This window comes from Triturus cristatus, chromosome 11 (assembly GCF_964204655.1).
Source record: "Triturus cristatus chromosome 11, aTriCri1.1, whole genome shotgun sequence".
NCBI lineage: Eukaryota > Metazoa > Chordata > Amphibia > Caudata > Salamandridae > Triturus > Triturus cristatus.
The window spans coordinates 164,395,106-164,416,729 of NC_140594.1; the positions used below are offsets into that span (position 1 = coordinate 164,395,106).

The 21,624-nt window shown below is 43.6% G+C and overlaps 1 protein-coding gene across 1 annotated transcript in view; it reads left to right on the forward strand.

Moving 5' to 3' along the window:
• HPD (4-hydroxyphenylpyruvate dioxygenase) overlaps positions 1-21,624 on the forward strand; it is a 137,186-nt gene that overhangs the window by 81,097 nt on the left and 34,465 nt on the right. The window contains exons 5-6 of the mRNA XM_085633073.1: positions 2,952-2,994; positions 4,734-4,816. Coding sequence (XP_085489199.1) covers positions 2,952-2,994; positions 4,734-4,816 — 126 coding nt within the window. The remainder of the gene's footprint in view (positions 1-2,951; positions 2,995-4,733; positions 4,817-21,624) is intronic.

Genomic DNA, 21,624 nt, shown 5'->3' on the forward strand with positions numbered 1-21,624 from the left:
GCAGCCAGGCTACGAGCCTTAGACACCTCGTCAGACGACAGCATGGGCCCAGAAGACCGCACCGGGCCCCAGGAAGGGAGCCATCCCACTGTGCCCCAAACATCACAGGCAGCACAGACGGGAGCAAGAGGGCGCCGCAGGTCGCGTGTCCAGAGTCCACCAGCACCCACTGACGGCCATGGTGTCTTCTTGGGGCTCGAGGGCCAAATGTTGAAGCAACAGCGCCTGCAATCAAAGGCAGTAATGTCAGTCCAGAGGCACATGCGGGTGATGAGGACAAGCTTAGTCAACATGGACACAAACATTGGCGGCATGGCTGCGGGCATTCGGGACATGTCCCAGTCAATCCAGCAGTTGTGCAGCAAATTAGATGCTGACATCGAAGCACGGCGCCGGGAACGCCAGAGAAGGGACACTACCAGCAGGGCACTCAACCGTCTGGCAACTGCGACTTCCCTACTTTGCCGGCGCTCTGTGACGATGCAGGAGGGCCTAACACAGTGCTGCAGCGACCTGTCACGGGGGATGGTGCAGGTGACAAGTGCACTAGGGGTGCTATTGACAAGTCAGGCGTCGACAACTGCTGCAGGGGATGCTGCGGAGAGCATCGACACCAGCAGCAGCATCACACCCCCCGTCCCCGAAGCACGCAGGAGCAGCAGGCGGCTTGGGGTTGGCTCTAGTGAGGATGCACAGGCCGTGCAATCCACCACTGCAGCGCGTATGCGCAAACATTGATGTGGCCCTGCTTATCCACTTGCCATTGGGTGACGTAACCCTGGACATACTCATTGTATAGATGGCATATTGCCAGATTGGCCTGTTCATGTGTTCATGGCGTGGTGCCACATTAAACTACGTCATGACTTCTCACGACTCGCTGTGTCCCCTCACTTACTCAGAAATAGTTGCATGTGATCTCTGCCCGTCTCTCTCTCCCATCGATTGCAGTTGGCACTCTAGCTGCGCTGCCCTCTGGCTGGCCTGACTCATCCTCGTTGTCCTCAAAATATGTTAGTTCCACATCTGTACCTTTTTTCGTGGCAAGGTTGTGCAGCATTGCACAAGTGGCAATTATCTTGCAGCAGGTGATGGGTTTGTACTGGCGTGCGCCTCCGCTCTTGTGGAGGCAGCGGAACCTGCTCTTCAGCAGTCCAAACGTGCGCTCCACCACATTGCGTGTAGATTTGTGGGCCACGTTGTATCGTCTCTCACTCTGGGTTGCTGGGTGTAGGTAGGGAGTGAGGATGAATGAACGGCATGCATATGCACTGTCGCCTGGATGAGTAAAAGGGAACCATCAGTTACATGCCTCTATACACTCTGATTTGCAGGTTTCAAGGGGCGTCACTGTTACTTACCCAGCAGGTATCCCTCTCCGAATTCTCCGGCTCTCAGTCGTGTGTAGATCCCACTATTCTGGAAGATGTAAGAGTCGTGGGTGCTCCCAGGAAACTTTGCAACAATATCTGTGATGATGTTCCCTGCATCACAGATCACCTGCACATTGATGGAGTGGGTGGACTTCCTGTTCCTGTAGATGTGCTCTGTGTCAGCTGGAGGACAGATTGGGATGTGTGTACCATCAATACAGCCGATGACATGGGGGAACTGTGCCATGTGATAAAAGTCTGTTTTTGTTTTCTGCAGTGCAGCCTGTGTGTTTGGGAAGCTGATGTAGTGGTGCATTCTCTGCATCATGGCATCCAGGAACTTCCTGAAGAAACGTGACAGGCAACTCTGGGATACCCCACCCACCGCAGCTATCACCACCTGATAACTGCCGGATGCCAACAGATGTAGGCTGCAGAGCACCTGCACATGTGGGGGTATGGCGTGCGCCCTTCTTATTGGCTGGTCCAGGAGTGGGTGAAGGTCCCTGATTAAGTCCATGATGGTTTCGGGGTGTAGCCTGTACCTCTCATGTATCTCTGCATCAGTCAGCTGGAATAGTGTGATGCGCTGTCTGTAGATTTGTTCCTCCCGTCGCCACACCCTCAGTCCTGCTGCCTGTAGACGTAGGCGCCTTGCAATGACGTACATGGCGGCCATGTTGTCCACGCTGTTGCATTTTGGGATTGCTTATGTGCATTGTTGATGGTTACCACCTGCTTTCCATCCGTGTTAATTACCGACTCTTATTTACCGATTTTCCTGGATTTCTTAATTACCGACTGCTCCTACATGTCATTTTCGATTTTTACCACTTCATATTTACCACTTCATATTTACCGATTCGTTAATAATGTATTCGGTAAATATGAATCGGTATTTTAGAATTCGGTAACTATGAATCGGTATTTACCGCCTCATATTTACCGAAAAGTGGTTTTTGGACTCCTACATCTCACTTGTCTGAATACCGGTCGGTAACGGCATATTTACCGAAAATCGGCCGTTACCGACCGGTATTTGGCTACCTACATGAGGCCCTAAATCTCTTGACTTCCGGTTCTTCCTTCGGCAGACCGGATGGTCCCGAGACCTAAAAAGGCCACGTTGTGAGATGATGGGGGTTTTATGGGTAGAGGAGGGGGAGACTTGAGGTGTGTAGAAACAAAGAAAGGACTACTATTGTTTAGCAGATGTTAAAAAGTAGTTCTAAAAGAATTCATTAAGGGATATGGGTATACACGGTGCCTGTCTCAAGTGTAAAGTTCACCCTCCCCTGGTGAAGACTGTGATGAGAAAGATGGGGCATAGAGGTAATCGCTTCTTGTGGGATGGGGCAAATTCTGCATAAGATGATAAAGACTTGGGATATTTTAATGTTGCAGAGATAATGAAGAAATCGGTACATTGAGAAGACTTGCCACATAGTTACCATTTCTCCAATAGAGACAAATAGACTGGGGCAACATAAGGTGTAGGCTTTTCTAAAAATGCCCACAATGTGTTCAATTAAAAGTAATTCACTAAATATGACCAATCTTTGTATATTTTTCTTTCAGATCATTTTTATCTTTGTATCGCCGCTGAATCCTGGAAATGAAGGTAAAAGCAACATGTAAAATGATGTGATGAGGATATCAGATTATACCATTAGGATGTTATGGTAATGGTTAGATTTACATTAAAAAGGAATATCAGGTCTTCAAATGAAAGATCAATATGTTTGTGCCAACACCAGTCAGCTGAGGCTTCCTTATTACCAATTCCTATTGTAAATCACCCTCAAATGGATAAATGTAAATAAATGTTCAATTAAAAAACTGCAACATGTGCTTTTCTTCAGATTTCCATCGCCAACATTCCCAGGCATGGGTGAATATTTTGAACATAGTAAATGCGCTGCACTTCTGTACCTTCTTACGCACTCCAGAGCGCCACTTATGTTTGAGTGATGACGAGCGGTCACCCTCTGGAGCAGGTTTCACACTGTAGGTGCAGGCAATTAGATCCACTTTACAAAAATAAGTGTAAATGTAGTTACAGAGATTTCCTCTCCTGCTTGGAACGTCATTTGACTTTTTCAGACGTGGGTATTTCCCGCCATGGAATTATATGGACAGCACCATTGCTCATTGGGAAGAGTCAGAGCTGCTGTAGAATTGCACCATTTTTATCTGCCCCTGGAAAACCTCACTTCCTGTATGGTAAGTATCTTTGCCGAAATCTCCACCAAGTCTGTGGAATTCCGTCCCCCATGCCCACCCTGGAAAGAGATTTACTCCAGCCCTTAGGTGTTGAAAAGTTCTGGTTATGTCCAAGGTGGGTGAGTGTTAGTATCTGTTTATTGTTTGAGTACCATAGTTTGACTTATATGTGCTTGTTTATTAATCAGATGCCTGAACACGCATGATTCCTGAGGCACATATCTTGGTTTATATTATTATGATCTGCAGTGTGAAAATCAAGCTTACATGAAAATATTTGCAGTGTATGATCTAAAATGCTGACTGCTTCATTTTACATTAAATTGTTATTGATGTCTCAGGGTTTCTGGTTGACAAACACATGCCTCTTTTTTTGTTGTTATTCAAAAAAGCACCGTCTCGAAGAACGAAAATGATTGAAAGGTCATTTCTTAATTGTTTCTACTAAAAGTCTTAGAGGGGGTGATTGACCAGCAGCTCCTGGCAGCCACGGCCCGTATAGGGCGTGTTAGCGGGGCAGTGACGTGGGGCGGGAGGTTGTAAAATGCGGCATACGGGTGATTTCAGGTAAGTTACGAAAAAAATAAATAAAACGAATTTCGTTGCGCGCGCTGCATCGCCAAATGCGATGCAGCGCGTACAACAAAATTCGCCCCACTGCTCTCGGAGCAGTGGAAAAAGGAAAAATAAAATGATAATAACATTATTATAATTTTATTTTGCGTACTAGATAAGGCGCTATTTTAGGGCGGTATGGGGGTCACAGGAAGGAGGAGTGGTTTGTGCACCATAAGTGCGCATGACAGTTTGGCCGGCCATCATGGGCCACTGTCTGAGCGGCCAAATAGGCTACTCAGACCAATCACGAAACTGCTGTCATACTGGTGACAGCAGCATCGTAAATGGCTTAGAGGAGCCTGTGTGCTGCCGGGAGCCAGGAAAAGAAGAGTACGGAGGAGAAGCTGCTGCCGTAATCAGGGAAGTGGTTTCTTACCCTACCACCCCTGTTCCGTAGCAGCCACCACTAGTTTTAAAGGAACAAAATAACAACAAATAAATGCGTTTGAATCTCTTACAATCACCTTAAGATATTTTCAGGGCATACTTTGAGGAATGTCTTTGTTTCCTTGTTTTCAGAAATGGGAGCACATTTAATAAAACACGGAGATGGCGTAAAAGACATTGCGTTTCAAGTGGAGGACTGCGATTTTCTTGTACAGGTGATGTATATGAACAAAACCTGCATAACCAGACTGGGCCGTCGTGCAAGTGCATGAAATCTTCTGCCTCATTTAGAACAGATGGTCTGATGTTCTTTTACTTCTGCTCAGGACCGTCCGGTCCAAAACAGAGAAAAATTAAAATGACCCTGCACCGTGGGAGTAACTCCCACCATGTCAGGGTCAGGGCCAGTAGTATTTTGTTTTACTCAAACAAACTCCTGCTTCAGGAGGCTGTTTTTATAAAAACAAAAAAGTTTGCTGAGTGGCTGTGTGAAACTTGGCAGCCACTCAGTAAACTTTCAGTGCCTTGAGGATCCTCCGTGGTGGTGCCTGCTTTGAAAGCACAGAGATCTCCACAGGGCTAGAGAAGATCTCTAAATGTGGCAGATGGCAGGTCGTTCGACAAACTCTAAATGGAGGCCCTATGTTTAACAACAAGGAGGATGTGGTGCCCAGCCTACTGTGTTGTCTTTGTTAAGGGTTTTTGGGCTCAACAACCATGTCGAGGCATGCAAATATTGCCAAGTCACAGTTGTCGCTGTGTACTTCTGATTCAGCCACACTTTCCATTGAAAAGAAATGTTTTTGATTTGCCTATTATTTTGACCAGGATCATTGGATCTGCACCAAATTTGGCACTTGTCTAACATAATCCACTAAGATCTGGCACATCAAATTTCATGGACCCCTGTGCAGAGAAATAAAAGTTAAGAAGGAGGTCAAAATGTGTTTCCCATTTTAGCTCCAATACAAAGTTTTCCTCACACCTACAAACAAAATCACTGAACAGATTTACACCAAAAACTTCTGAAAGGGAATATATCACCCCATCCTAAAAAACTAAGATTTGGAGAAATTTGGGAGAAAGACCGACGAGTCCCACAGATTAGGCAGCGCTCAATGTGACAAGCTAAGCGTCTCTTTCTCAAGGATTTTCTCGAGCTGAAGACAAGAAAACATTCATGGATGGGGAGCAGCACATACAAATACAATGAAAGAACATTTATTTCTAAATTACCCGTTCACTTTAACCCAAAAGCTCATGACATTTAGATACAAATTCTCGCTGATCCCCTTCAAAGACTTTCAATATGGAAAAATTACTGGTGATATTAACACCAGATGCTGGCTGTTCAATCAGAAAAAAAGAGTCTATGATCCACATTATGGCGATATCCAATCCTTGATTACCGAAAGAGGATTTTTGCTACGACCAAAGTTCCAATTTTTAAGCATTTGGACATGCCATGATGCAGTCAAGACTTAGGTTAATCTCCTGTAACAAAATTACATTTTCTGCTGCTACACTGATATAAGTTGCAGTGGCTCCAGGCAATTAATACAAGTAGCCTGGAAAGTTTACTGACTTTAGGCCACCTGTGTTTAACTTATTTTATTGTTATTATATATATTGATTGCAATGATTTTTATTAATTATGCAGTGCATTTTTACTTATTTACTTTTCTAAAACCTCAGCAGTGGAAAGCGTTTAGTTGATTTACTTATAATATAAGCAGTGTTTGGCAGATATGTGTGATATTTGGCGGACATTTAGTATGTTGAGGTTACTCTTGTTATTTTCAAATTTATGCAGATCAATCAAGAGGGGCCCAGTTACAAAGGATGCAGACATGCTCATTTGCTAATAAGTTTGCCAATATGTGATGAATCTGCATAAAACTTGTTTTCTGTTGGTTTATCAAGCGTGGCAAAGTTAAAGAGGAGGTCAATAAAATATTCATTTATTTATAACTTTGGCGCTGTTTGATGAATCTACGTGCTACGAGGCAGGCATTTAGCAAATCCCAACCAGTGGACATATTCCAGGTTTCATAATGATACAGTTAGAAGAGGGAGCGAGGGTCAAAAAGTTTTTGATTTGCTTATAAGTTTGGCACTGTTTAATTAATCTCACTAAATTTGGCAGCTACTTAGCCTGGTTATCCTTGTCTTGGTATTTGTAAGTTTATGCAGATCTATTAACGCATGAAAAAGAGGTGGGCACGAATGGTCATTTTTAATAACATTGGTACTGTGTGATGACTCTTCACAAAGATTAACTAAAGCTTGGAAGTTTGGGTGACCGGAGGTATGTCAATGTTAGTCCTAGTCTATCAGTAGGGGACCAGGCAATACTTCATTTGCTTGCAATTTGAGTGCTGTTTGATGAATCTGCATCAAATGTGGCAGGCAGCGAGCAAGTTACACCCCGTGTTGGTATCTAAGGTTTGTGCAGCTCTAAAGGAAGAGGACTGAAAGGGGGAAGGGAACAGATTTTTGATTTACTTATACCTTTGATAGAGCTGCATGAGATTTTGGAGACACTGTTGGTTTTCTCAATTCTCAGTACCACGGAGAGAAGGCCGATGTTAAGGGACGGTCAAAGAAATGTTCATTTGCTAACTAATTTGGAATAGTTTAATGAATCCACACAAAGGTTTGTAGACATTTAGAAGATTTAGACCCCTGTTGGTTAGATCAAATCTTGAGCAGATGTATCCAAAGGTGGTAAAGATAAATGGGGTGGCAATGAACGTTTCACTCTCTAGCAAGTTTGCAGATGTTTGATGAATCGGCATGAAACCTGGCAGCTACAAAAATGAGCACAGTTCAAGGCCTGGCAAGCCAAAGCGGGTTCGGTGCCTAGCTTGACCGAAGGCCATTCAAAGCACAGAATTGGTATATGGCAAGTGAATTTGGCACATCATAAATAAAACATGAAATTCACTGCAACAAAGTTAAAGGTCAGTTATGGTTCAACAAACAGAAAACCAAAAAAGCAGTAAACTATGCCAGTTATGTTGTGCACCGCCCAATGCACACCATAACTCACGCAATACTCACTACACTTCCGGACATACTGGCGGCATACTGGCGGCTTTGCCTCCGGATTTTGATGCGTTATGGTATAATCGCCCTAATGATTGTAGAGGGGGGGAGTTGCCTTGCTTTTTAAAAAAAGTCTTAAGGTGACACAGGTCGTAGCTGAAAACTGTGACTGTGCGGAGCTCCTGGGGATAAAAGTTTCACTTAAATCCTCCTGTATCATGCTGCTGGTTGTGTACCGCCCACCACAGAGCTCGCCAGATTTCAATGATGCTTTTCTGGAGCTCTTGGTGGATCTGGCCTCCAGATATAAATCCCTTATGGTGGTAGGGGACTTCAACTACCACTGGGATAAGGTACCTAAAGACCCCACAGAGGTAGAATTCAAAAATAATCTTTCTTCGCTTAACTTACAGCAACTAGTAGTGGGACCAACGCATGAGAAGGGCCATACACTAGACTTAATCTGGTCCTCCATATCCCAGACAGAAATAACTGAGACCATTCCCTGTATATGGTCAGACCATTTCCTGATCAAGTGCTGGGTTCCAGGAGACCCCTCACCTGCAGTGTCCAGTCAATTATGGAGAAAGGTCCGGTCCTGGAAGAAGATAGAGGCAGATTCTTTACTCTCCTCGCTGCTTTCCACTTCACCTTCTAAGATGAGGGAGTCAAATCTAGACTCCGATACTACATCCCTTATGGCCTGGATCCGCGCCGCCCTGGACAAATTGGCTCGTGAGCGGCTGGAGAAGACCAGAGCAAAAGGAAAGGGAGCACTGTGGTTTGATGCCTCACAAACAAGCCCTCCGCAAGGCGGAAAGAAGGTGGAGACTTAGCTATAGCCCTGCGGAATCAGATACCTATAAAATGCTTCTCTCAAAATATAAGCCCGATATCCTGGTGAGGAAGTCAGCCTTCTATGAGAATAGGATTAGAGGGGCCACGAATAAACAAAGGGAGACCTTTGCGATCCTAAGGGAATTAACGCACCTTGATGGGATGATTCCTGCTAGTGACCAACCCGACTGCGACACCTTTCAGAGGTTCTTTCTTCAGAAAGTACAGAACATTATTAGGGACATCACGGAGATCCCAGTTGATCCTCTGCTGTCATCTTGCCCTGCTAGTCAGGAGTCGATAGGGACGTTGAACAGTTTCCCATGCATTGACGAGGAGAGCTTGGCTGAGCTTGTCGGCCAAGTCAAGTCCGATTCCAGTACGGATCCATGCCCCCCGAGAATCTTTCAAATGGCCCTGTCTGGTATTCAAACTCAACTGTTGAGCCTACTGAACGATTCATTAGAGGTGGGCTATCTCCCAGTCCAGCTGAAGGAAGCCAGGGTCTCTCCACTCTTAAAGAAAGCAGGAGCAGACACCAAGGCTTTAAAGAACTATACGCCCATCTCGCAGCTGCCTTTACTGGGCAAAATCCTGGAGAAACATGTCCTGAACACACTGGCTAGCTACCTGGAGGAACATGGTTTTCTCCATGCCAGGCAGGCGGGCTTTCGGCCCCAACATAGTACAGAGCTAGTAATGGCCACGTCACTGATGAGCTGAGAATCAGGGCGGACAATAAACAGCCTTGTGCCCTGATTCTGCTGGACTTATCGGCGGCATTCGATACGGTCAGCCATACCATCTTGCTGGCCCGTATCGCAAAGCTGGGAATAACAGGACAAGCGCTCAAGTGGCTTGAATCTTTTCTGACGGGTCGTACCCAGAGGGTGCAGCTGAGAGATCAGCTATCTGAGGCAAGTGATGTGACCTGGGGTGTACCCCAGGGGTCCGCTCTGTCCCCCCTGCTCTTTAATATTTATCTACAACCCTTGGTGGAGGAGTTAATGCATAGGAACTGTCAAACTTTTAACTATGCTGACGATACCCAGCTATTGGTCCAGCTGGAAGATACAAGGGAAGCACAGGAATCGGTAAGGAATTTGCTCCGATTCACTGTAAATTGGATGACCAATAACCTTCTGAAAGTGAACGCGGAAAAAACAGAGGTGCTGGTCATCACAAATCGAGTCAATCCTTGGTGCGACATGTTCTGGCCTCCAGAACTAGGTACAACACCTATTCCTGGTAGGGTGGTCAAAAGCCTGGGGCTAAAGATTGATGTAGACCTTTCCATGGCCCCCCAAGTCTCGGCGGTGGTGGGGTCCTGCACGGGGGTGCTGAGGCAACTGCGAAAGTTAGCACCTATTCTATCAGCCCCCACTCTGCAGTCCATTGTGTCCGCCACAGTCATCTCGAGGCTGGACTATGGCAATGCCTTATATCTTGGCCTGCCGCAGAAGTTGTTGAGGAAACTGCAGGTGGTGCAGAATGATGCGGCCAGGCTGATCTATTCCCTACCCAGGAACTCGCACGCAACCCCACTTCTCCGGAAGCTACACTGGCTACCTGTTAGGTTTAGAGTGCAGTTTAAGTGTCTCTGCAAGGCTCACAAGGCAATTTTTGGCAAAGCCCCAGAATACATTAAACAGTGCCTGAGGAAGTACTTTCCAGGCAGAACCTTGCGCTCCAACCTGATTCAATCCAGATTTAAGTTAAAATCTAAAGGGGGCAGGGCTCTATCTGTACTTCTCCCGCAATTGTGGAATGAGCTTCCGGCTAGCTTGAAGACAGACTTGCAGCTATTGTCTTTCAGGAAGAACTTGAAGACTTATCTGTTTAAAAAGACAACATCTTTGCCCTAATTAGGGGGATGGCGGAGTGATCTTGGAGACAGCAGTTTATGTTCCTTTTCTGTTTGAGCGCTTAGAGACCGGTGGTGATAGGCGCTATACAAAAACACTATAACATAACATAACATAACATAACATTATCTGATAGCATGTGAAACAAGCATTGGCATAGCCAATAGGTCTCGCTTTTGGGACCTTATAAGAATTTAGTTATGCAGCACAACATCCTAGGTGCAGCAACATCAACTGTTGCATAGCTAAACACTTATAAGGTCCCAAAGGCGAGACCTATTGGCTATGCCAATGCTTGTTTTATTTACAAGACATTTCGCAAGCACAGTGCAAGCGAAACCTAAAAATGGCAAAAACAGGCAAATGCAACAGTTGTGCTGTCATGCTAGACCTAAGGAAGATTAGCTTAAACATGCCGGTATATGTTCTCCTGAGGTTAGTACACCGAAGCGTTATTGTGAGACACAAGGCTTACTGAAATGCCATACTCCCCAAAATGGACACATATGGTCACATTGAGAGCTTAGGTTCTCACAATGCATTTTACAAATGCGCTTTGAAACAAAATTAAATTAAACACCACTCTGTAAGAAAAACGGGGTGGCAAATTTGAAGACTGTACAATCTCAGTTTGCATGAATAACGTATTTATTTTATTCCTGACACATTCATATATGCGTTCATGTGCAAGTATAACAGTACCATCATTTTGTTTTTGCACCACCTCAAGTCTTCTCTATTGTGTTTCAGTGGCAGCTCCTGAGGGGGGATAGGTTGAGACTGGAATGAACTAATTTATTAATGATTCTTGTTTCTGAAAGCCGAAGGATGAAAATGCGTCCACAATGGTTTTAAATAAATTGTTCATTCTGATTACACTATAAACAAGAACGACCAGTTTACAGACTACAATGCAAGCAAGAGTGTCCAGTCCAAGCTCTTAATGATATCTGAGGGCTAAAAAGAAAAATAAGCATTTGAGAATGGTTCTACGCGAAAGGATTTTTTAAAAAAATGTTGACCATTGACGAAAAGGCGTGAGTAATTGCTTCAGCGGCAGAAATAGTACGGGATGCACTGGAGTGGAGCATAGGCTGTCCATGAAAAAGACAGAAACTGCCGACCAACATGGCGAAATCGGATTCAGCGAGTTGCGTTTTGTCACGCTAAACGGTTCACCTGGCCTGACACCTTAATTCACATATTAACATTCCTAACATGGCAGCCCGCTGTTTCGGTGACAGGCGCATTCCGTGGAACAGGAGACGTGAAATAAACAGCCATAGGGGAATATTCCGGAGGACACAAAAGAAGAAACAACAAGCATTGGCCGCGCGGCCGTGAAAGTGACACGGCAGCGCGGCACGCGAAAGTAAAAGTCATCGCGATCAAGCGTGGCAGAGGAAAGACAGATGGTGGATGCGCGCGTGCACGCTCGCGTGCACGCAAGCTTTAGGCCACCAAAAGCCTGTGGCAGCACTTTGAACACCCATACACTAAATGTCTCGCAGAGCAGCGCATGCGCTGACTCAGTGAGACCTAAAAAAGGCTGTCTACACATAGTGAGGGCATGAGTGATGGCCTCCACATAACAAGGCCCCTCGGTAAAGTGAACACCAGTCTATTTCCTTATATCAACCTCTATCCCTCATCTTTGCCTGCCTGAACCCTTCACACAATCTCTTTCTCTCGCTGTCTACCCAGTGTCAGCTTTTTTGAGCCCCAGTTTCAGTGTATTTGAACTGTTTTTATGTGACCTTGTTACTAAAAGCTTAATGTATACTTAAGTATTGTTTGGCACCAAGTGGACTTGAAATATGAGAAAATGGGTTGTAAAATTCAAAGTTGTTCTGAATAAAGACCCCCCAAAACCCTTAAGATGAGCACCATAGCTGGCGAATTTCAGGGCTTTCTCGTTGCTGGACCTTAAGTGAACTATTACTGATGAAACAGGACGATATAGAGGAATTGTGGTGAAGGATCATAGCCCTCCGCCGAGAAAACAACAGGAAAACGAGGACCAAGCGCGCCGGGAGACTGTGGACTCCGAAGGTAAGGGGGTATGTTCTGGGGCATCGGAGGGTACTTGGGGTGTGTACTTACCTTGCTCAGGGGGGTCTCATCAAACAGAAGTGCATGATATCGCCTGTGGACATTGTTAGAATGAAGGCATAGCTCCAATCTGAACCTCATCTGGAATTGATCAACGCGAATGGGAGAAAGTACAGTTCCTGCAAAGAGCGGTTAGATAACAACAACTGGCACGCTATCAAGAAACACCTGTTTGAGGAAGGATTTAACTTTCATATATAAAATAAAACAAGCAAAATAAAGGAAACTAAATAAAACTTTAGTGCAGGATCACAAAAGGAGAAGATTTAGCTAATACACTAAGAAGTGTGGCATAATGAATTAAAGAACTCAAATTGAACAGGTGAACTTAGGGCGCGGATAACCAACCCCTTGGGGCACAGAAAATTAATGAAAGAATAGCAAAATGGATGCAAGTGGCAGAACGCACATTCAGTGACACAGGAAGCATGAGTAGAGATGCAGTTCAAGGAAGCTTGAAAGACAAAACACCAATACAATGGATTAGGGAATTGAAGAAAGCCAGACGAATGGAATCTAAACAATGGTGGGAAATGACCTCTTTGACGAAATATCTAAAACATAAAAGGGTCCCGAGAGGTCTACGAACAATGCTCCTTCCAACCTATCAGGATATGGATGAAGATTTAATTCAGGAATGGTGTGAAAACACAGGAGAATATTCCATTTAGTTAATGCATACCTTAATCAAACACGCAAAAAAAAGGAACAGCAAACAGCCATCATTTACAAAATAACAAAGGAAATGGAGCCTGAGAAAAAATACCCACCAGTAAAAGACCTACTGGTAAAGATGGAAAAGAATCTACAGAGTTATGAAGAAGGGATCACTGAAAGAAAAGCGCAAATTTATTAGAGACTGGCTAGATTACCAACATGGTTGAATATTCACTTTCGCCAAAAGGTTTGATCACTTGAGAATGAAGGATAAATTAGAAAAATCTTGTGTTGAAAGACCTAGTGAAAGCAAAATGAGCTTGGATGCAGGCTCGAGGGTGGATGAAGCACCTGCAGAGCAACTGGATATTCACCGGGAACTACGAATACTACAGATGTCCACGGGACATGGTGGGGGAAATCAAGGAGCACGAAACCAAGAAAAAGACAAAGGAGAGCAAGGAGAGGCAGAGGAAAGGCGAAAGGGAGAGGGAGAACTTAACAACAGATGAAGGAACAGCCATTGAAAAGAATCATTCCCAGAGCATCAAATCCATTGTAATAAATGTATCAAACATTTACCTGAGTCCGGACCAAGAAAGAATTTGGAACCTAGGCCTCACCTATTGCCCTATAGCGACTCCAGATTTAACTGACACACAAATTGAACTGTATAAATACATCAGGAAACTGAAATTACATGCGCACTTTCAATTGAAATCAAAGAAAAATATAGTCAGGAAGTTCCAGAAACAGAAACCCTCATCTTTCAGAATAGGAGACATAACCGAATTATTGGAAATCCAGATCCAGGATCTAGCAGGGGGGGGGGCAGCCTCAGAACCAGAAAAAGAATTCCAACAAAAATATGATCTTGCACAAGAACAATCTAGAGAAGTAGTAAGACACATGGAAAATACATATGAGAGAGTAATAATTAAAACTGAGAAATTGATTCAGATGGGTTTCACCACAGATGAGTCAGCTCCGAGTGGATGTAAAAGAAAGTCAAAATTCTGCCCACAGTTACCCCTGGGAAATAAAATCAATTTGTTCTATGAAATAATTGGTGATGACTTGAATAAATTGAGAGGCAAGTGGTGCAACTGAAAGGATCGGGGGAACTTTTCCTTCAAAGATTGGCTGGACATTACAACTCTGAAAAAAGATCCATCCCTTATCATAAAGCCTTCTGATAAGGGAGGTAATATAGTTTTAATGGACAGGGAACTATAATTAAAAGGGGCAAGAAGACAACTTAATAATGTGACACACTATTAATGCCACTCGTCAAACCCTTTGAAAGAAATGGAAAAATAATTCCACAAGAAGATATAAATATGGCATGAAAAAAACTTACTGGAATGGAAGGAATATATGTACCTAAAAACTGAACATGCTAAAGTGGCCACATTTTATTTTCTACCGAAGATTCATAAGAATGTGGAAGCCCTACCCTGCAGGCCAGTAGTGAGGCTCACTAATGGAAAATTGCTCACAATATCTCAACTTATTTTTACAGCCATATGTCACATCATTACCCTCATACTTAAGAGACTTGGCTGACTTTTTTCAAAAAGTTGATTGAATACTGTGGAGAACAGAGAATGTCATGCTAACTCTCGATGTAATCTCCTTTTACACGTCCATTAATCACAAGGATGGTATTACAGCATGCAAACACTTTTTAAGAGATAGACCAATTGAGTACATGGAACATACCCAAATGGTGATGGACATGTTGGAATATGGCTTTACTCACGATATGTTTACCTTCAATGGACAGTTCTACCTCCAGTTACAGGGCACGGCCATGGGCCCCACCTTCGCCCCACCTAACCGAATTTATTCATGGGGTGGTGGGAGAAGGAGGTTGTCTGGAGAGAGGATAACAATGTCAATATGGAAAAGGTCATGCTCTGGTGTTGTTTTATAGATTACTTAATTCATCTTGTGCCACTGAGAGATATCAGAACTGGAGGATTTTATTGTAACATTAAACATCAATTTAATTCAACTATCAGTAAGACACATTGTGAATTTTTAGATGTAAATCTAGATGTTAAAGATGGAAGTCTGGTTTCACCCATCCACAGGAAAGCCACGGCCACAAATTCTATATTGCATGCCAATAGTGGGCATCCATTGACATTGAAGTGGAGCATTCCATATAGCCAAATGCTATGAGCAAAAAGAACCTGCACAACAGAAGAACAATTTAAAAAAGGAATGGGAAGGATGACAGAAAGATTTATTCAACGAGGCTATCCAGCAAGTGTACTGCAGGATGACAGTGAAAGAGTCAGAAGAAAGACAAGAGCACAAGTACTTTATCCAACTAAGTAGGAACAAAAGAAAGATGAAACAAAAAGACTTCTCTTGGAATATAACTCAGCACACCCCACTATAAAGAAAATACTACAGAAGAACTGGAGTATATTGCGAAAGGAGAACCTTATAAAAAAATGTGGTGGACCAAAGTCACAAAATAACACTAAAAAAAAAAAAATTGTTGGGAGATATCTTGAAAAGGAGTCATTTGGAAACACCCAGAAAAAAGAATGGGCTAGCAGGCAACATAAAAGGCTTTATAAAATGTGGTTCTTGCAGAGCATGTCAGTTCTGGATCACTCGGAAGACATTTGTAACACTGGACGGAGAAAACACATTACAAGACAGAATCACATGTGGAACTGAATTCGTAGTATACCCCCTTAAATGCAGTTGCAACAAATATTATGTGGGTAGCACCATCAAAAATTTAAACTACGAATATTACAATATATGGAGAGTCATCAGAAACAGAGACATGAGTTATCCAATGGCTAATCATTTTGAGAAGGTGCACAACCGCTCCTTAAAAGGTTTTGTTTACTTTGGAATCCAGCATATACCAAAAATTCCAAGAGGAGGTAACAGAGAGAGACAACTGAGAAGAGAGGAATCCAAACTAATCTCGATGGGCACAGAAGTCCAGATGGGACATAATACAGATGCTGAACTACACATACATCTTTGACCGCTGAGCATAATCTCCACAAAAATATTCTTTCCTCTTGTTACATAATGGAGTCCACCTGGAGCAAATCTGATCTTGGAATTGGGGATTTGCAACCTAGCATGGGTTCGTGCATGGACTGGACTCAACTGAATTGTTGCGTAAAAGTATAAAATCAAACTGTCTCAAGGACCAAGACATGAAAGGAAATAAAAAATTAAAAAATAAAAATGGTTATGATATGTATTTTTTCCGGATCCCTTGGACATGTAATATTAAGTGACTGTGAAGGCTTTATGATCAATGTAGGAATGTAGGCTATGCTTCTTATGGTTACCCCCACTTTTTGCTTGATGTTACTCTGTTTTTGACCAGTCTGACTGGGATCCTGCTAATCATGACCCCAGTCTATCTGCTTTCTCCCTAAAATGTTATATCATGTACTTAGGTACACTCCAGATTGGATACTGGGGTACACTTGTCAGTCCCTAGTATATGGTACACATATACCCATGGCACAGGTACCCCAGAGTCCTCCCATTGGCTGAAGCATGTATTATGCCACCCATGAGAGGCCATGCAAAGTGGAACTGCAGGTCTGCCATTGTAGCCTGTGTAAGATGATGCATGCACCACTTACTTTAGATATAGATTTACTAAATCTATAGGTCACTACACTCAAAACCTATAAGTCACCCCTAAAGCAGGCCTTAAGAATCCTGAAGGCAGGGTGCTGGGTTTTACATGAGAGGGTGCCCCTGCATGAGCAGAGCACCCCTGCAGCCTTCGGAGACCATTGTCCCCAGTTGTCGGTGACACAGCCAGACATATAGATAGAGGTACATTATATGCTCAAATAAAATGCTATCTAAAAAATGGCTGCAACAAACCATGTTGTGTTTGGTATAAACACCTTGGAATCATACAACCACACCGGTAACTGGGGTGGGAGGTATGATTTCACCCTTCAGAAGCAAGCTTCGTGTGGTCCCTGGTCTTCCCATTCCAGCCTTCTCGACCCGGACAGCACAAATGGTTGCTGTCGACCAGAGACACATTTCTGCCCTCCTGCTGCTGAGCCAAGCTCGAGCAGGGGAAAGCAGCACAATAAACATCCTGTCACAGGTAGGTGTGACCAACTCCCAGACAGGATTTAGTGTATTGGAGCTGGGTGGGTGCACTTCCAAAGTGCCTGAAAGTCTGTGAGAGGGGCACATTTGGTGTCCCTGTGCTTAGTCCAGTTCAAACCAGTTTTGGGAGCCGTTGGCTACCTCTCTGGCACAAAACTGGACAAAGGACATGGGAGTTACCTCTCCACTGTCCTGACCCTCCCCTGGGAGGGTCCCTTGAATCTGTGTAACCCTCTCCTGTGGGTACAAAAGGGCTTACCTGGCTATAGGACCCTAGATTAGACGCGGAGAAGATTCCGATCAAGAAACCACTGGCCTTCGACCGTCTGGACACTCTGGACTTCGCTGGACTTCGACTGGGCCCGACTTCACCTCCCTCTCCGTCCAAAGCATCGTCTGTGCCAGTGCACCATACAGGCTCTGTGCAGGACCTGTGGAGCATCAAGGACAACTGACGTATCCCCCTTGGGGTGAAGGAGTCACTTCCCTGCATTCGCAGGCACCGTAACACAACTGAGCGGTCTGCTGATCCTGAGCTCCTGTGGACTTCGAAGGCTCCAGCAAAACAGGTGGTGGGTTCCTATGTTTCTTGATGTTGAGCTGCCCTCTCACCAAGTTTGAGGCCAGTATCCCTCGTGGGAACCGCATAACCCGAACCCCTGTGCACCGCGTACATTTGCAAGTGCATATGCTTGTTGGCATTTCCCACCCAAGTGCATTGGAATATCGATAGCCCCAACCTCTGCGCACATTTCGTACAAAGGACTTCAGCCTCCTTGCACTGCCCTGCAAGCTTTTACTTTGTAAAACTGCTAGTGGCCCCCTTGTGACTCCTGTGCATTTGGCCTGTGAGTCCATTTGAGGGACAACACTGCTTTTCTTGGACTCCCCTGGTTGCTCCAGGCCTGCCCTGACTCCCCTTGCTGTGGTGAGTCCCCTGGTCCTTGCTGGGCCAGACCGTAATCTTCTTTGACCTTCTTCGTGGGTTGCCACTGCCATGGCTTGTTGGTGCTCCCGCCGAACACCGACCCCTCAGCACTCGACATCCTTTGTAGGACAGCTCGTAACCGGCTCCTGGTCATCCTCGACATTTCCTGGTCCCTGCAGTTGTAGAGTCAAGGTCTCCATCTTCACACCTGAAGCACCACCCATCGGTGGGCATTTGTCTACCGAGGCCCTGGTCACTCCTGAGTGACCCAGACCATGTCCTCTCTGCTTCCAGGTTCCTTCCATCAAGAATCCACCTGTGGATTCCACCGGACACCTTTCTTCTTTCCACCAGTGACATTTCTTTGAAGACTCCCATTGAGAGCGACGGCGGTTTCCGAACCAATTCAACCCAATGCACCAGGCTTCCCAGGGATAGGTAACTCTGGTACTTAGGTATCCACGGGTGGGGTGGCCCTCTAACCTTCTATGTTCCAAAGGGTTTCCTCGTAATCCACTGGGAAAGGTCCTTAAACTTTAAAACTACAACAGCGACTCTCCCATTAAATTATACCTAGTACGCGGTCGTGTTTTCACACTGCACCTGTCCTCCGTGGGGTCCCTACTTACTTACCTTGGGTGATTCCTTGGGGTCCCAGCGATTCTACATCCTCCAGACACTGTCTTGACTCGAGTCGTGGTTCTTATACCACTATTTTAGTATATGGTTCGGTCTCCCCCTGGAGCCCACTGTGTATTAGTGCTACTTGTGTTTGTTTCTGTGCTACAGTATTGTGTGCTTTGTGTTTATCTGCGTGTAGCAGATACTGTGAGGTATTTAAGGTGTTATAATAATAAATAAATATTCTTATAACTACTGTGTGATTCTCCTTTCATTTAACCAATACAATAAGATTGCATTCTGGTAAAAGAAGCTGCTCAACATTCCTTCAAGACTAAGCCTGAAGGCTGCTCTCCACAGCTACCACTTGGATAGCTTTCTAAGGTTATCTTTGACCTCTTAAATCACCATAAGGGTTGTTTAGACTGGTGCATGGTACCCACTTTAATTAGTGGCCATGATATACCAGGCCAACTTCTCACAATCAATGTAGGCACTATCACTTTATCCAAAACACCAATTTGTAGGTGATTGTTAGCACTTTAGGGGGCCATGCATAATGGATAAATGAGATACCCCAAGAAGGAATGGGACTTCAAAGTAGAACTCTCAATATAACTAAAAATTGATAACTTTTTTAATATGGGAAATGCTCTTGCAGTTTTCTAGAACTATTATGAAATAATGAGGGGCGTGCATAAAATTAAGAAATATGGTATTGAGACAGTTTGAATGGAACGTTAAGTAGAGAGAAGAATATAAATGAAAATTGGGGCGCAATTCAATAATAAACACCAAGAACCTTATTAGAATTTTTATACACCACAGCACAAGTCACTTTATAGGGACAAGTGCAATAACTGAATATAGAGAGGCAGGAGAATAACCCACAGCATGTGCCACACAGGAGGAACTGTGCAATAAAAGACACCAAGCACTTTAGCATGCTTTTAGTATAGCCTAGCACAAGCCACTTTAACAGAACAAGTGCAATAGACTCATATAGGAAGATACATAAGGCACTTTATAGGGAAAAGTGCTATAACTGTATATAGGGAGGCAGGAGAATAATCCACAACACATGCTATACAGTAAGAATTGTGCAATAAAGAACAGTATAGCAGAGTACACCCCACTTTAAAGGAATAAGTGCAAAAGCCTCATATAGGGAAAATATCATTTACAGTACACGCCACTTTTTGAAGAGAAGTGTATCAAACACATCATATAAAGGAAGGAAATAAGTCTTCCGTCATCCTTTATTTGGATATACCCATACATACTTTATTTTTTAGAGATAAGTTCAATACTCTAAGAAGAATGTCACATATCAAGAATGCAATTAGACAGGTGTGGGGGTCATGGGAAGCCTTTAGAGGCACTTGAGAACCCCAGTATAGGGTAGGGCTCTGAGCTGGGGTGAGGGGGGAAGGTGCATCCCACAAGACCTTTTAACGATCACAGATAATTGACCAAGCAATGTGAACAAAGGGAATTGCTGATTGCTGTTATGTAAAAATTCAGAAAATTGCAATGTATGTGAAACTAACTATGATGTAATGTCCTTCACCTTTCCAATGTAATGATGCAAAATGTTAATAAAAAGATTTTATTAAAAAAAAGAATGCAATTAGACATTGGAAACGTCATTGGGGATTACCATCAAGATGAGGAAGAGTAGAGTGCCTAAAATAGACTAGGACAACAATTGGAACAATTGAAATACAGGAAGCACGAGTCACTTCAAGTGGAGAAAGGAGGGATAAAAGATATCAGGAAATATAAATTGAAAAACACTGGCAATCACAACTGTGTAGTTATAGTTAGGTCAGAGTTTCCATAAGAAAAACATTTTAGTTCTATTAATACCTTGACACCAATTGATGAATCTGTACAAAATGTTCCCCAAAACGTTTATGCACTTTAGCTGCTTCACAGAAAGTTGTACGCCAATTTGTCACGCAGGGCCAAGAAAAAAGGGGTGTTCCATAAGTGCGATTTTTCATGTTTATTCCCATAGGAAACTTTGCTGTCCTGAGTGTGCTTGTCTATCATGAAAGTGAGTTTGGGTTCCACTTATCATGCTTGTGATTTTTCACTAGATTGATCATTACCTGAAATGCATCACACTCAAGTATTGCTTAGTGGTTTGTGGGATGCATGCAGTCCAACTGGCTTTCTGTCTCGTGTTGGCACAGTGACATAACATAGTTCTTGGTGGAAAGGGGTCTATAAGCCTATCTCATGAACCAGGCCGTGTTATAGAGAATCTAGAAATTGTATCAGTTTATCACTATAATATTATCAGTAATGTCACTAGTGATGTCATCAATGATGTTATCTCACCTCATGAGTGATTTAATATGTGAGGTCATAAGCAGTGCACGATGGCGGGAGCAAGTTATAGTTAGTTAACTGGTGTATTTCAGATTTTTTTGTTTTTAAACATTGTTTCTTATTTTATTTCACCATCTAACTATAATGTCACTTTAACCTTTGTTTTGTTCATGGATTTTTTTCTTTAAACAGAAGCTAAGATCTTATTACCATACCTAACTATAACGTCACTTTAACCTTTGTTTTTTTCCAGTGAATATAATATAAAATATATTTGGTAAAACAACAGTGCTTTAGTCTGTGTGTGTGTGTATATATATATATAAATATATTAAAGAACCGCTGTGTTGTGACCAACACAAAAAAGCTCGCACTTCAAGATGTTAGTTCCGCAATACTGTATTCAGCTTTCTGACGCGTTTTGACGTGGCGATCATTGTCAAAGCCACACATAACAGTGAAAGGTGCACCAATTCCCTTAAAACAATAG